Raw genomic sequence first — 16,701 nt, forward strand, 5'->3', positions numbered from 1 at the left:
GAAAGAGCAGAGCATCGCAAGGTGCACACACACACACACACACACGCACACACACACACACACGCACACACACACACACACACACACACACACACACACACACACCTAAACACACGCATACACACACACACACACACACACACACACACATACAGTACTCACACTCGCAGCAACACACATATCCACACACTCACTCAGACACACAAATGCACATACTGTACATCCCAGGACTTTAGCTCTGGAACGGCAAAGGAGACCTCAATCCAAGGAGGAGAATAAACAAACAGAGAAACAAGGAGCAACACTGGAGAAGAACACATTACTTTGACAAGTGGATTGATAGAAAAGTCTGCAAGGAGCGGATGAGTAGAATCCAAGAAGGACAGAAGACGCGGAGGAGACCATACTACCAACTGGAGAAACTTTTGACAAGCTCATTTGTGCAGGAAGGCTTGCTGTCAGGCCATGTTTCCGACAATGCGGACTGGTCAGCGGTGACCTCTTGAGGATCTGCCGTGTGCGTGTGCCATCTCCCTCCCTTCTCTCTCCAGGACTCCCACCCTCTCGCCAGCCCTCCAGCAGGGCATCTCCCTCCGGCAGCATGCCTACAGCTCGCGCAAGGTGCACCTTGGGAGTCTGACCCACCATGCGCAGATGGACGCCCTCCGTGGCTGGTCTCTGTCCGGAACCTGCAGCCCTCGCCGGGCGACTCCCTCCCCTGCCCAGCGCGGCCTCCCTCTGCCTGGCATGCTTCACCCTGCTCCTGGTCAGCACTGGCATTGCCACAGGGGCCTGTCCTCCCCCCGGGGTAGGGCATGAGCCCCTCCAGGCGCTGGCGAGTGGCGCCAACTGCTCCTGGACACTGGAAAGACACACCCGCAGTTACAATCACCTAGAGGGCGACGTCCGACTACGGCGGCTTTACTCCGCCAACAAGTTCTTCCTCTGCATTGACAAAACGGGCAAGGTGGACGGCACTCGGCGGAAAAACTACGCTGACAGTGAGTAGCTGGCACTGCCAGAGTATGTGTACATGACAGTACTGTGTCTTTAATCTGTGTTCAGTTACATAGAGACGAGTCAATTCTCTTTTTTATGGTTGGACTTTCTTATCTGTGTGCCTTTATAGCAGTGCATAGTGGTGTCCTGTGGTTATATCAGTCTTGTATCAGTGCTGAGCTATTTGTGTTGTGTTTAGAGAGTGAGACGCGTTGCTAGGTAAGGAGGGAATACCCCCGTGTGGATCCAGCCTCCTCATGGGAAAGCCGGCGCTGTGTTTACAAGAAGGCTGACTTGAGGAAAGACATTGTGCATCAGTTGGCCGTGCAAACTGGGCTTGGGAAAAAAGGTTCGATTTCACTGGGGATTAACTTGTCAAAAGTGTGTTGAAAGTGCATCAGTTGTAAGCGACAGATGGAGATGAAAACACATTCTTCTAACTAATCTAAAACCACAGAAGCAGGCGAGTTGTATTGCTCACACTTTTATGCAGCTTAGGCCTGATTAGTAACCATTACAAAGACTTTTGTGGTCAATTTAAGGCTTTTTGATTTCAAATGAGAGCTGATTCTCTGTGTGCATGTGCTATAGTGGGCGCATGTGTGTGCGTCTGTGAGTCTATAAAAGGGTGTGTGTGTGTGCGTGTATGTGTGTGTGTGTGTGTGTGTGTGTGTGTGTGTGTGTGTGTGTGTGTGTGTGTGCGCGTGCGTGCGTGCGTACGTGCACGTGCATGCGTGCACGCGCGGGCGTGTGTGCATGCGCCTGAGTGCAAATGTGTCGGTGCTTATGGCTGATGCACTGGTGACAACTTCAGGCTAAAGCAAAGTGAGTTGATCTCACATCTGCATCCAGCAGGTGCATTGCAGCTCTTCTTGTAGTGATTTACTGAGGACAGTCAAAGGGTTTTTCTCCACCACATTTCCTCTGCCGGTCATGTACACTGACGGCGGTAAATCTCTCTTTAGAAACTCATATGCTATCATCAGCGTGGGTCTCCCTTGGCCCCAACTCATCATAGCTCTCAGCACCTGTTCAGATGGGGCAGCACGTACTGTACCTCCCAGGGTGATCCTGCAGTGCTCAGTATGCAGCGGTGCAGTTGTGTCTCAGATAGATTGTTCCATTAGCAGGCCTGTGGTCTATACAGTCTGTGTGGGTTACGCGACACCTGAGAAGAGGCTGCTCACAGAGCAACCGTGCCTCCTCAATGCCTCCATCAATGGGTGTCTTTCAGATGCTTGACCAGGTCAGACATTGGTCATGAGCTGACCTCCCTCCCCGTTGGTTAGTCACTGACTGGCTGACTGGATGGCCCTCGGAGACGTTTATGCCTTTGACGGTTACATTTATGTATTTGGTCGTTAATGCCTTTTTATACAAGCGGGTGAGTCAGAGTTTTTCCATGCAGCTACTGGGGGCAGGAGCAGCTGCTGCGTCCAGCCAACAGGCCAGCAGTCAAGTCTGTTGCCACCGTTTCAAGCTCCAGGCTGCCGACTGGGCGACATTTGTTAACCTGCCGGGGATTAGTCGCCTGGCAAAAATCTTTTAAAACCCACACACGCGTTGGTATAAATTCAAGTCGAAGTGAATTATCACTGTGTTAAATTTGTACCCGTGTGCCTCTCCAAGTAGGAATTGCATATTTTCATATTAGCGGTTGTATATGTCAGCTACTATAATAAAATATTACTCCCACGCCTTTACTCGAATTTGACACTTCAGAGTTCACATTGGAAGAGTGGTAGCAATTGCAAATTGGCAACATGTCGGAATTTAAATTGAAACAGGCATTCATGGTCTCTCTGCGAAGCAACAGAGACGATGCCTGCGGATTGTGAAATTGCTGCTTTGCCTTTCTTCCATGGCCATGTCACAAATGTTTAGTTGCTTCGCGGCGGCTCTCGGTGAAAAAGTGCAGTCCCCTTAAATGTAATGCCCTCATACACTTTAGCCATCCTCCTCTCATTTCCTTTGGTGGAAAGAACGGTCCTCTCTCTCTCTGCTCACAGAGGGCGAGGGTGTGTACCTGCACCCTGAGCTCCAGCACCCGTGCCAAGCCGGCGGTCATCTAGGCTCTGCCTCAGAATTAGCAAAATGGACCTTGCGGTTAATCTGCGGTCGCATGGAGCTCACTATGGGGTAGATCTGGTTTAGGGCTATAGCCCTGTACCGACGTCTCACTCTGGTTCTGTGTGAGGCTTACCGCTATTATCATTGCATAGGGAGCTTTTCAATCAGACTTAAAGCCTCCTGACCTAGAGAATTCCTTGATACTGATACGCCGGCCATGCTATAGATTGGAGAGGGAGGAGGAAGGAGGAGGAGGAGGAAGTGGTACATATTTAATGACTTGACCAATGACACAGATACCAGACTGCAACATCAGTACGACTGTCCCGCAGAAAACACAGCACATCCTCTTTATAGGATTCTATCACACACAGAACTACACACGCACGCACGCACGCACGCGCGTGCACACACATACATACACACAATTTTGGAGACGCAGCACAATTGTCACAATTTCTGCATTGTGCTCCAAGCAAGGTGGGGGAAGCGCTGGTCAGCGCGGCACTGTCCCCACGGTTTGGTGTGAACACAGCCTCCCTGCCGTCCAGAAGTCTGGCCGAGCCCTCCTCTGTCCTCTGTGTTGCCCTCGCACTCTGTCGACACGGCTGCACTCCCCCGACAGCTCTGCCTGCTACACCCAGCCCCAGCCTTCACCTCCACCCCACTCAGTTTTTCCAGTCCCGACTCCCAACCTCTCAGGTGCAAAAACAGTTGGAATTAGTCAACAGGGCTCTCTGCTAATTGAGGTTGGAAAATATTGTATCAATCCCAGTGGAGCAGGGCCATGGAACAGCTGAGGGAAGAGGGAAGAGGCGAGAGGGAGAAGGACTGAGAGGGATGGTGGGTTTAAAGGGTGAGTGCTGAGGAGAAAGCTGGATAGGGCGGGAGGGAGATAATGTAACATTCAAAATACACATGGTAGGTAAGTCCATTTTTGCATATAAATGATTTCACTTGATGAGGAATTAAGCAGGTCAATGTTAATTCTTGTTTATATATATATGAACATGTCAATAGGACACCTAACTATATTGTACAGAATTAGAGCCAATATAATTAAATATATCCCTCCAGTTTTAAAGGGTGGATAAGTAAGACATAATACCGTAGCTCTTTCTGTTGCGTGATGAAATTTGAATGTGTATCAGTGGCATTTCCAAGGTGTTGTTCTGAGAGAGATAGTAACGTCTTGCCCTGTCTGATATGCACACATGATCGCACGCATGCACACACACACACACACACACACGTATGTATGCACACACACACACACACGCACGCATGCACGCACACACACACATGCACGCATGCGCGCGCACGCACACACACACACACACACACACACGCACGTGCGCGCGTGCACACACACGCCAGTGGTCAGACATAGCTATTCCTGAAGCTTGTTATTGTCACAGCCAAGCAGCTTACCAGGCCTTTGAGGTATTTGTTAATCAAATCAGGCGGATAGAAATCAGACAAGATAAAGGAGCCGACTATCATCTGACTCCATCCTGTGAAACCACCCACACAAAGTACAGGTCCACATGTGATTACAAACCACTGGATCACAGACGTTACTAAAAATAACCTGTTGAAATAGCAATGCGAGGAGACATATAGGCTGCAGTGCTTTGAGTGATTGGAGAGAGGTGGCCTCAGCGGGTTTTTCCTTTTACCTATGGTAAAGCAACAAATGATCGAAGGGAAAAACACACCCGAGTGTTTACAAAAGCTCCAGAGGCAGGTACGCATCATATCCTGTCCTCCAGAGGCAGGTACGCATCATATCCTGTCCTCCAGAGGCAGGTACGCATCATATCCTGTCCCGGGTCATCGGTCATACCCTGCTAATTAGACAGTGCTACAGCACAACAGCTGTGCGGGGCTACGCCCAGCAACCGCTACGGCTACATGATCAATTGCATTAGCAAATCAAAGAGTCCAGCAGAGTTGAGTGGAGCAGAGCAGCACTACAGTAGAGCTAGAAAGCATGTCAACATTTTACTCCATGTCCAATCACTAAAGTCAAACTCTATTACACTTAAGATTATACAAACCTGTTTGCTACAGTATTTACTTCCCTCTTTATATTTCACTTTACATGTACGCCGAGTTCCTTTTATTGGCACACCTCAAAGCATATATTTTTGTACATCTCATTTGAAAGGATGGGCTGTTACATGTTGGGTGTGTGTGGCTATAAGTGCATCAAAGGCTTGTGCAGCATCCAGGTAGTGACAGCCCGTTCACCCTTAGGAAATAAGGTCACCTCGCCACGCCACTATAATCGGAGAAGTCACTGCCGTCACTGCCGCTAGACTAACTCCATTCTGCCTCTACCTCTCTACAGCCGTGGAACTCTCCGAACCAGGGTGTGTTGTGTTGACCAAATTTCCCTTGGTTTGCAACATCTTGCTGTTTGATGTGCGAGTTTTCCGAGTTCATGGATGTATTTGACTTGGACGGGGCCCATGGGAAGAAAATCTTCCACCCCGCCTGAGTATGTTGTGGAAATTATTCAAACTTGTTTTAGACGGGGGGAAACTGTCACTCACTAAGGAGAGACTTGAAGTTGAACATCTGAAAAGACAGGAAAAGTGCAGACAGACTACCATATGCTCCTATAGAGGTTTGTCTAGTTTGACTGCATCGGCAGTGGCCATGAGAATGTGTATATAGCTAAATTAACCAGATATGAGAGGTGGAAACAATCATAAATGTTTTTATTGCTATATCTTCTTTTTTTCACAAAGGACTCAACTTAAAGGAGAACTTCGCTGAAAAAAAAAAACACATCCGAAAACTGTAAACAGTTTTGGAGAAATTCATTTAGATTGAGAGTTGATTTGAGTTAAGTTGTGGAGCAGTGATGTCATTCATGCACAAATGATTTTCGAAGCGTAAATGCATTTATCACGATTTTCAGAAAACTCTTCAAAAGTCATAAAAGTGGTCCTCATTTATGAAGATTATCTTGCCGAACATGAAGTTCGCTCTTTCATAAACCTTTGTTAACTACAGACCCTATTTCATGCACCGAAATCCCCCTACAAAAAAAACCCATTGACTTTTAGATTTGGGAACTGGAACTAGCATGACTATCTGAGTTGGCCTACGTCAGAGTCTGGCTCCTCTTACTCTCACTCTGGTATAGCGGGAAAAAAGGCTCTGTTATCTTTACAACCATCCACCGAAAGTACCAAGCAGGTCTGCTTTATTGCACAATTCAATTCTTCGTCAAAACTTGCCATTTTCAGCGTGTAGGTTGCTAGCTTGCTAGCTAGCGTTGTTGTTGTTTCACAGCGGCATTTGAGAAAGGGATTTCCCTTCCGCTCCGACTGAAATGGCCAATGGCAGAGCTTATCCCCGCAGCCTGCGTCCAGTGAGTCAGACTAGTCTCCTCAATCATGCACCTAAGTTGTACATAATAATCTCTCCAGCTGTGGTATGGACTCACCCATCATAATATCATATTGGAACAGAAGACACTCAAGAGAATTTCCATCAGAGTCTTAATAAAACAAACAATCATTAAGGAACTATGCACATGTGGACACTCCTTTTCAAACCGAACCAAAGGCAGAACCCAAAAACAAAAGCATCTCTATTCTCCACTCATCATCTGTTATCTGCATTCTGGGGACAAAGCCATTCACCTGACAGCGAGCAGACATTAGGAGTATTCCGCGCTGTCTGCCACTTTGAAGGCACGAGAATAACGCTTTCTTCTGTGCTGCCGACCATTCTACCTCCTGATCATGACTCACCATTCATTCTGGTGGAGCTCAGACGGGGACGTGTGCGACTGGATCAACAGCAGCGCCAGGGCTGCAGGGGCGAGCGAGGGAAGCACCTGGCCACAGGAAGTGCTTTGGTGTTGAGGATGGGGAGAATACACATGTTAATGAGGCTAGGAGACGGGCCGGGGCGTGCGGCTCTGCTCAGTATTCAGGTGGAAATTAAAGGCTAGAGGAGTGCTGGAGCGCTTCCCGTTGCTCATTAGGCCTTATGCAAGGTTTCCTCTGGCTCGTCTCAGCCGAGAGGGGCTTCGTGGACATGCAGATGCCAGGAGGGGAAAATCCCACAAATCCTGCCTTTACAATCCCTCCCAATAAGGACAGTGGCCCAAGCCTGAGTGGGAAACACTGGGAATGGAGCCCTTGCCAGCTGTTCCCGGCATGGAGAGGCAGGAAGCTAAATAGAACATGGCTGAAACCTTGGCTTGGCCGGGCGTCCATACAGGCACAATATTGGCCGTGTCTGTGGGTTGAGTTAGCCAGATTAATGGTATGTGTTCTGGTCACTGCACTAGTGCCTCGTCTGGTCGGTCGGGCGCCTCTTCAGGGGGGAGGGGAACTGGGGGGGATAGCGTGATCCCCCCCACACACGCTACATCCTGCTGGTGCGATTCCTTGCTGTCAGGTGAAAAGAAGCGGCTGGCGATGATGTAGATCTATCGGAGGAAGCATTTCTACAACTCTCCCCAGATCGGCAGAGGGGGCGGAGCAATGGCCGGGACAGCAGAGGGAATTTTGCCAAATACATCTGGGAGAAAATGGGGGGGAAATCAGAAAAAAAAACTTGATAAGAAACATGGCTGAAACGCATGCTGCATACATGTAGCACTTCAGGACTTGCATGTTCACTCTAAAAAACTTGAGTTATACCTAACGTATCCGCGAGGACCACGAGTGTCCGTGCGACCAAGTGACGTCAAGTGGGGCGAGTTTTCGCCTGGGCTGTGCACACCCCACATTTTCAAACGATGCGGACACGGCTGGGCGGACAAAGTGGAGTTTTCAAAAATAACGGTCACTTCCACAAGCAGAAACACGCACAGAGTATAGATCTTTCCTTGTCAGGATTCCGTGTCTCTCATTTCCATGCGACAGTCCATACGAACAAGCAAAATTCTCTCTCTCTCTCTCTCTCTCTCTCTCTCTCTCTCTCTCACACACACACACACTCTCTCTCTCTCTCTCTCTCTATCTCTCTCTCTCTCTCTCACACACACACTCTCTCTCTCTCTCTCTCTCTCTCTCTCTCTCTGTCTAGCCTGGGAACGCGTTGCAGGACAAGCGTGTCAGTGTCTCTCTAATTGGGCGAGCATCCCTGGCTTTTGCCACCAGGGTTTGATATCATGAATGGCCTCGAGAAATGTAGCAATTAGCAGCTAACAACCTTTAGCAGTCTGGCTCTGGCTCCTCTCTGGGCTTTACTGGGTTCATCAGCAGGTTTATAGAGTCTGACTTTGGCTCCAACAGCCAATTCCCTTCTAACGTCCCACAGGTCTGAACATCCTGTGGGTGTGAAGAGAACACAAAAGAGAGGATTTCACAGTGCCAGGAACCAGCCTGTTGGATCCTGAGCCCAACGATACAAGATGTTTGAACTGATGTTCTTCAAGGCTTGTAAAAAGCAGAGTGTCATATAGGAGGTTAATGCATTATGCACCTTCTAAACTTTTTGGGGACTTTTTAGCAAGAACTTATGTAATCAATAGAAAATGATTAAAGAGGGGTGATACACAAAAATTAAGGTTTAAATATTCTCTGTGCCAGAAAAAATACCCATTATACTACATTTCCCAGCTTGTTCCCATAAGCAGACTAACTGGTGCGGTCCAAAAGGGATTCAGTGATTTAGGTTCTTTGTACACCATTGCAATGAGCCACAGTTCAATAGGCTACAGTAGGGCAATGCAATGTTATACATGGCCTGCCAGCCAAGCAGTCGCTTTTTAAAATGGGAGTGCTGTTTGGCCTTTTCCTCAATGAGAGGACATTAGCACTGTTATTACTATGTGTGTGTGTGTTTTTTGTGAAAGGCGTAAAATGAGTATTAATTAGATCAGTTTGACAGGCTTACTCTATGCATACCATGAAGTCTGCACAATGAAATTGCAAACCGCACCATCAAGTTACTCATCGCCAAGACCACTCACCGCCCACGAACCCTCTGCACACTCACGACAGCACACGGCACAGGCTGGCGCACTACCACAGCTACACACCCAACACACACACACACACACAACTGACTACTATATACCTTCAGTCTAGGGCAGACAGGGCTAGTTCTATCCCTTAGCTAGACTAAGACAGACTTTAATGGTTTTGTTGTTGACCCTGTCCAATAAAGTCTCTCACCTCCCTGCTCGAGCCCAGCCAGACATCATGTCTTGGAAGGCGTTTAAGCATTGGCCCGGGAAGAAAGGCAGCTGAAAGAGAAGCCCTGCTGTAGACAGGGGGAAAAAAGAAACAACTTGGCATCTCTGAATGCAGCCACGGCGGACTGCCTGCAAGAGTTTAAAGGTGTACAAATTTGACCTGAAATCACAAATCACGAGGAGCCTGGAGCTGGGAGTCCCCACACGGCGACAAGGAACGGGAGTAACAGAAGGAATGTGGTGCACCTGCTGCCCAAAATGCCTCCCTGAATGACTGGGTCTGGATCATATGCCTCCCTGAATGACTGGGTCTGGATCATAAAGCGAGCAGTAAGAGGCAGTAAGGGCCCTTCTCTAGCTGACAGGCAGGTAAATCTGAGGCTCTCCACCCTTTTCCTGTCAAGCTGTGAGCCAGGGACGCTCTGCAGACTTTATATAGACTTTTATCTCAGTCTCTCTCCTTCACTCTCTCTCTCACTCGCTCTCACACACACACACACACACACACACACACACACACACACACACACACACACACACACACACACACACACACAAACACACAGCAACAACAACAACTCGTTGTGTATCTCAGTCAGTCTGTTTGGGTAAATATTGACTTGCTGTCATGCTAACGAGTGGCAGAAATTGAGTTTACAGCTCCTGGCTGTGTGTAATCGACTGGGGATTTGTCTAATCACGCCCATAGACTGTATACAAATATGGATGTAGCCACTGTGATGTCTCCCATTGGTTTGTGGACTTCCGTTTTGGAGCCTCTAGTTTGCCATTTTGGCCGCTGCCATCTTGGTTCTCGCGCAGCCTGGTGACCCTCTCTCTCTCAAAGGAGAAAGAGCCTGGTGCCAGACTAGTGCATGGTCTTCCTCTATAAGACCCGCCCCCAGTGCTGTTTCCTCTTTGTGTGCAGCAGTATTTTCATTCCCCCATAGAAAGTTGGGCGCACGGTTGTGCAGTGGTAGCATTCCTGCCTTGCACTCTCACCTCACAGGAAGAAGGTCTTGGGTTCAATTCCTGTCTGGGACGCTGTTGACACTGGGGGTATGCCTTCAGTGCCTCCTGCCCAGGTGGGCTATCTCATCGAAAGGGCCTTTCTGTGTGGAGTTTGCATGTTCTCCCCGTACTTCCCTGGCATTTAAGATCATCGTCCGACCAGCGGCGGTTGGAAGAAGTTGATCCCCAGGTGCCTCACTGCAGCTGCCCACTGCTCCTGGCCTGACCATGAAGGAGGACGAGCCAGGATGGGCCAAACGTGGAGGACAAATTTCATTGCGCCTCCAATTGCATGTATGTGTGTACTGGCTACCGTGTGCATGCGTTGTCTGTGACAAAACAAAGACAGGGTTAGTTCATTTTATTTTTGTAGCTACATAGCTAGATAACTCGCATCACATGTATTTACGTTCATATGATGACCTGTTTTCAGAGCAGAATGTTTTTTTGGAGCACAGAAAAGTTCCGCATCTGCCAGATCTGCAACGTCCGTTTCTGCTTTTTTACCAGATGACCATGGAGACTGTAGCTTTGGGCCACAGACTAGTTGGTCCCTGATCAGGGAGCTGCACGATCACTGGACAGGCGACCTGTCAATCATGCCCAAAACATAGTTTTTTAAATTGTCTATTTTACTCTAAATGGTACAGTTGTCATGAAAGGTGAAATTAGATAGAGACCAAAAGCGTTTTTTTTCTTTTCTTTTCTTTTCTTTTTACCAGGCTGCTGTTTATTTATGCTGTAAAGCAGTGATACTCAACTGGTGGCCCGCGGGCCACATGCGGCCCCCTGTGTGGCCCGCGATGGAATTGCAATTTTTTTTTTGTTTTCTTTTTTTTTTTTACAGTGCACCTGAACGCAACATGCAAGATACCCGCTGAATAAGTGTCCAAATGTTCATGTCATTCTGGCCAATACTCCACTTCTGTTATAGCATTTCAGTCTGGAATATGGAATATCTTTCAATAATCTATGATTTAGCTGCTAAATTGTCAAATACCGCCGTCTGCTCGCTACCCAGGCACTTATGTATGTACTTAACCTAACTAACTATCCGGTGTGCACAACATTGTCAGACTAAACTCTGGCTGACACCCCAAAAACCTACAATCCGCTACAGAAAAATGTATATTGATTGTTTATTAACTGGCCCCTGGCCTTCTATCATTTCACGAAAGTGGCCCCCGGGCAAAGCAAGTTGAGTATCCCTGCTGTAAAGTCAGGCATTTTAACATGGGGGTGAGTGGGGATTGACTCCCTTTTGGAGCCAGCCTCAAGTGGCCATTCGAGGCACTACAGTTTTTGGCACTTCCACATTGGCTTCATCTGCCCAAGCCCGAGGTTGCTGCTTGATCACAACACATCTGAGGGGAAGCGGTGCTGCATCACACCGGAGACCTTTAATACGGATAGAGACACCCCAACTGAACTTCCAGTCATTTTCTGTATCTGTTTCGCCTTAGGAGACTGCTCAGCCAATGAAGTTTCACCATTGACAGACAGCCAATCACAAGCTGATAACCATGCCCATTTAGGAGACCGGAAGCATACGATTTCTTTTTATTGGCGGTGTCTGCAGTGGGTTGTCTCTATCCATATTAAAGGTCTCTGATTACACTGAGAAACATCCTCTGGAAATGAACCGTTCATATTGATCTGTGCAGCAAATGATACTGCAACTGACAACATCAGATGATGTTACATCATATACTCATCACCGAGATATTACATTACTTATCTCTGGGATCTTATCATTGTGTGAGGCAAGCTTATAGAGGGCAATTCAAGGAAGTGCGCTGGACAGTGAATGTGTGTGAGGCCAGTAGCACTCTCCTAAAGGGATGAGTTTCCACACAGAACTCTGACCTGTAAGAGAGCAACCCAGATATAATTCTGTGGAGGAGTTTGTGTAAGTGAGGAATGACTCATTGAGGACTGCTTTTTATACTTTGAAAGCAGTATATAAACAGCGGCAGTCCAAAGTGTCATTATCACTCATTGCTATATTATCACTATTGGCATCTACTATAATTACTATAACTATTAGTATTAAACTCTTGAATTTCAAAATTAGAAAGTACTTATGGGATGTCCTGGTGGCTCACCTGGTAGAGCGCATCCCACCAAGGCTTACTCCTTGGTGTGGCCGACCCGGGTTCAAATCCGACCTGTGGTCCTTTGCCTAATGTCATCCCCACCTTTCCTGTCTATCCAATAAAGGTAAAAATGCCCAAAAGACTTATACTTCGATTTGTTATGTTGGCTGCAGATAACATTTGAATATAAGGAAACAACTGAACAATATGAGATACCTTTTTGTTTCATGTTGGGTTAACCTCTGTGACAACAAGTTACACTCTGGTGCCTTAAAGAGTGAAGCAGACGAGTGTCTGGAGTGAATCACCTTCTTTTAATGCATTTCCTGGAAGTAGACGTAGGATAACGAATGCAAATGCGGAAGGCTAAAAACAGCGAGTGCCATGCAGGTCCGTGCATACCAACAGGTTGAGAGCATGCCGCCTCCTCTCTGAACTGCATTACACACGTCCAGCCGTACCTGCTTTTTATCTGTGAGGCCATTTAGATAAACGAACACGAGCAGGATGTGAGTATCGTGTCAGAGCCCTTTGAATGTGTGTGTACCTTTACAACGCATGGGCCTGTGTTTATACTGGTGCCATTGCGGGAGCATGAAGTGGACTCTAAACTGAAAAAGATGTGCCTTTCCTTTCCCTAATGCCTAATGTGAACCAGACCTTACCTTGCACTCAATTCAAATGTGCATGTGTGTGTGTGCTTGTGTGTGTGTGTGTGTGTGTGTGCTTGTGTGTGTGTGTGTGTGTGTGTGTGTGTGTGTGTGTGTGTGTGTGCGTGTGCGTGTGCGTGTGTGTGTGCGTGCACACTCACGTGCACAAGCTCATACTTGTGCATCTGGAGGGCCATGCTCCTCATTACAACACAGAGGGTGGCATAAAGCATTGCTGTGCTATATAGTTGAGGAAGTACAGTCACCTCCATACATCTGACCACTCCCCTATATTGACATCGAGATCTTTCCCCTCATCCAACAGTTACTGTTGCTGCAGATCTCGCTAATGCCTTTTTAATGCCAGCTCAGTGGCCTTGTGGTCTGAGTGTCCGCCCTGAGACTGGGAGGTTGTGAGTTCGATCCCCGGCCTAGTCATACCAAAGACTATAAAAATGGGACCCATTGCCTCCCTGCTTGGCACTCAGCATCAAAGGGTTGGAATTGGGGGGTTGAATCACCATGTGATTCCCGAGCGCGGCGCACGCTGCCGCTCACCGCTCCCCCAGGGGATGGGTCAAATGCGGAAAACAAATTTCACACATTGTGTGACAATCAGTGGGACTTTACCTTTACCTTTACTTTTCCTCTGTGTTATCCAGAACGAGGCGGTGGGAATAATAACATCAAATTTCATTCAGGAGGGTCTCAAGATATCGGATAATGCTGCATCTATTTTAGAGTGGAAGAGGAGGGAGTGACACCTCCCCCCTTTACAGCCTGCAGTCATCCATAACCAGGCAGGAAGAAAGAATATTCATTTGAAATGCCTGTTTTTTTGCCACATCTTTGGCCTGTGAGGATAGAAATAGAAACATCTTCGCAATGAAACGTCGGCCTCTCTGCGTCTGTACCATTCTCTAATATACTTTTTTTTAATAAAAAAAAGTTTCCGGATTTCCATCCCGTTTTCTCCCCAATCGGCCAATTCCCCCTGCTGTCCCGCGGTCGTTGCTCCACCCCCTCTGCCGATCTTGGGAGAGCTGTAGACTAACACATGCCTCCTCCGATACATGTGCAGTCACCAGCCGCTTCTTTTCACCTGAGAGCGAGGAGTTTCACCGGCAGGACGTAGCGCGTGGGAGGATCACGATATTCCCCCCAGCCCCCCCCCCCCCCCCCAGAGGGGGCAGTAGTGCAGCGACCAGGACATATACCCCAAATCCAGCTTCCCACCCGCAGACACGGCCAATTGTGGACGCCCGACCAAGCCTGAGGTAACACAGGAGGGGTCGAACCTGTGTGTAGAGAATCTACTGCTGCACTACCCGGATGCCAAATTCTCTCTATATACTGTATATATTTACACACATATCTTTCACTGTCAACCCCTTGTCTCTCTGTATCTGTCCACCCCTCTACCTACAGTATCACCACCTCTCTCTCTCTCTCTCTCTCTGTGTCTCTCTCCCTCTCGCTCTCTCTCTCTCTGTGTCTCTCTCCCTCTCTCTCTCTCATTTCTCCCTCTCCTCCCCTGCAGTGGATAGGATTGGGGTCAAGGCCCTTTGGCCAGTGGAGCAAGTGACAGTTGTGACAGGGCCCTGATGTCCCTGTTGTGGCTTTCTGTCACCCTCCTGCACGCCCATCTCATTTTAATCATGTCAATACGGGCCAAGCTCGGGGCACGGTGCTCACTCAGTGGAACCTCACACACGTCTGCACCTCGCACCTGAGCCACACACACACGCACACACTTACAGTACATACTTAGACACACACATGCGCACACATGCATATACACACAGACACACACGCTTGCCACGTGCATGGCTGAAGTTAATTTAGGTAAATAGGGCGGTTCAAATACGTTATTGTAATAGCCTGCGCAGTTAACTCGGATCTTCTGCTTTGTAAGGCGCATTAACGGCGCATTTGCCAGCACAACCTCAGTGTCAGATGGACTGCGGTTCAATCTGACGGAGAACGTTGGTTGGGTTCAGATGTGGGTGTGGAGGGCTTTCTTCCCTCTCTCTGTGAGGGCCAGTGAAGATGAAGGTAGGAAACTGTAAACAAGGCCTTTGTATTCCCCTGATTCTGTTTCCATTCAGGGTGGCTGAGTCTGGACAGCCGAATCAAACCAGCTGCAGATGCAACACACCAGCTTACTGCAATTTAGTGGCACAGGGGAATGACCTCAGACTAATGTGGATCCCACCATAGCAGCACCCCCCCCCCCCCCCCGCGCGCGCCTCCTCGCGGTACCAAAGTGCAGGAAACTGCAGAAGCTGTGAGTCACAAAGCTCTTGGCGGGCGAATCTGCTCGTAACTATCTGTGAAGCCTTTGATAGCTTGCCGTTCGCTCGTTACGGATGTGATGCATGATTTGGAGGCAGTTTGCCCCCTGCCTCCCTCTCTCGTTGATTAAAGAAAAGGCCCCTCAGTGGGTACGATTGCGGCCCCTCAGTAAACCACACAGGCACAGGCGAGCAGGCAGGGCCCGCGCTGTGGGCTTCGTTAACCTTTTTCACCTCTCCAATCCCTCAGCCTCACCACTCCAGCCCTCAAAGCCCACCCGCCTTACCCCACTCCCTCCCTCAGCTTGTCCTCCAGCCTTACCTTGGTGGGCCGGCTTGCCCCCCCCCCCCGCCCCGCCCCGCCCCGCCCCGCCCGCCCCGCCCCGCCCCGCCCGCCACGCCTGTGAGTTGAAGGGTTTGATCAGCGGAGGGTCTCCTTCTCTCTGATTCAGCATCCTGGAGGTCCCTAATGAACTGATTGATGTTCCATTACATCCAATCACAGCTTAGCTTAGCATGCCAGGGGAACTCTGTTTTCCCTGCTGTAACAAGCATGGAGCGCATGCTGACAGGACATGCAGGTACGCTAATTACAGATTACATGTGTGATTGGGGACGTGTGTGTGTGTGTGTGTGTGTGTGTGTGTGTGTGTGTGTGTGTGTGTGTGTGTGTGTGTGTGTGTGTGTGTGTGTGTGTGTGTGTGTGTGTGTGTGTGTGTGTGTGTGTGTGTGTGTGTGTGTGTGTGTGTGTGTGTGTGTGTGTGTGGCAGAGGAGATCTTTGATACTAACCTCGTCTTTGACCAGTCAGCTTTGAGAGCCAGGATGAGATTCTGTGCTGATTGCCATTCACTAAACGTCTCTCTTTCCACTGCCTTTTAAAGGTGGCTCATTGGTCCCAATTTATCTTTTTGCACTTTTATTCAGTAGGGTTTTTTTTTTTTACAGTGAAATCACACAAACACATAGGCTACATACACACAATTAACCCCCAACCCAACCCAACCCAACCCATCCACCACCTCCCCCCCCTCCCCACACACACACACACACACACACGCCCAGATGTGGCTGGTGATTCTGAAGGATTGGGTCAGTCTGTCTGGGGATAAATCAGACACACTAATCTGTCCTGCGAGGAGATGGAGGGTAATTGGTCACATTTGACCCCCGGTCCTGTGGACTGTGGGAACGCAGGCTTTATCTACCAGCGGTAATTGGCTAATGAAACACTTCCGCAACCTCTCCGCTAGATTGTCATCCACCGGTCCGGCTAAAGTGCGGCAAGTGTGTGTGTGCGTGTGTGTGTTTGTGTGCATGTGTGCGTGTTTGTTTGAGCATGTGTGTGGCACTAGTGGCCAGGGGGCAGAGCGAGCGTGTGTGTGTGTGTGTGTGTGTGTGTGTGTGTGTG

At 48.7% G+C, this 16,701-nt stretch overlaps 1 protein-coding gene across 1 annotated transcript in view; it reads left to right on the plus strand.

Moving 5' to 3' along the window:
* Positions 1–646: 646 nt before the first annotated feature.
* The window catches only part of fgf22 (fibroblast growth factor 22), a gene marked incomplete at both ends in the record, with an annotated part of 35,697 nt that continues 19,642 nt past the window's right edge, over positions 647–16,701 (plus strand). The window contains one exon of the mRNA XM_083647454.1: positions 647–1,001. Coding sequence (XP_083503580.1) covers positions 647–1,001 — 355 coding nt within the window. The remainder of the gene's footprint in view (positions 1,002–16,701) is intronic.

The sequence above is a fragment of the Poromitra crassiceps genome (assembly GCF_964638095.1).
Source record: "Poromitra crassiceps genome assembly, chromosome: 12".
NCBI classification, from domain to species: domain Eukaryota; kingdom Metazoa; phylum Chordata; class Actinopteri; order Beryciformes; family Melamphaidae; genus Poromitra; species Poromitra crassiceps.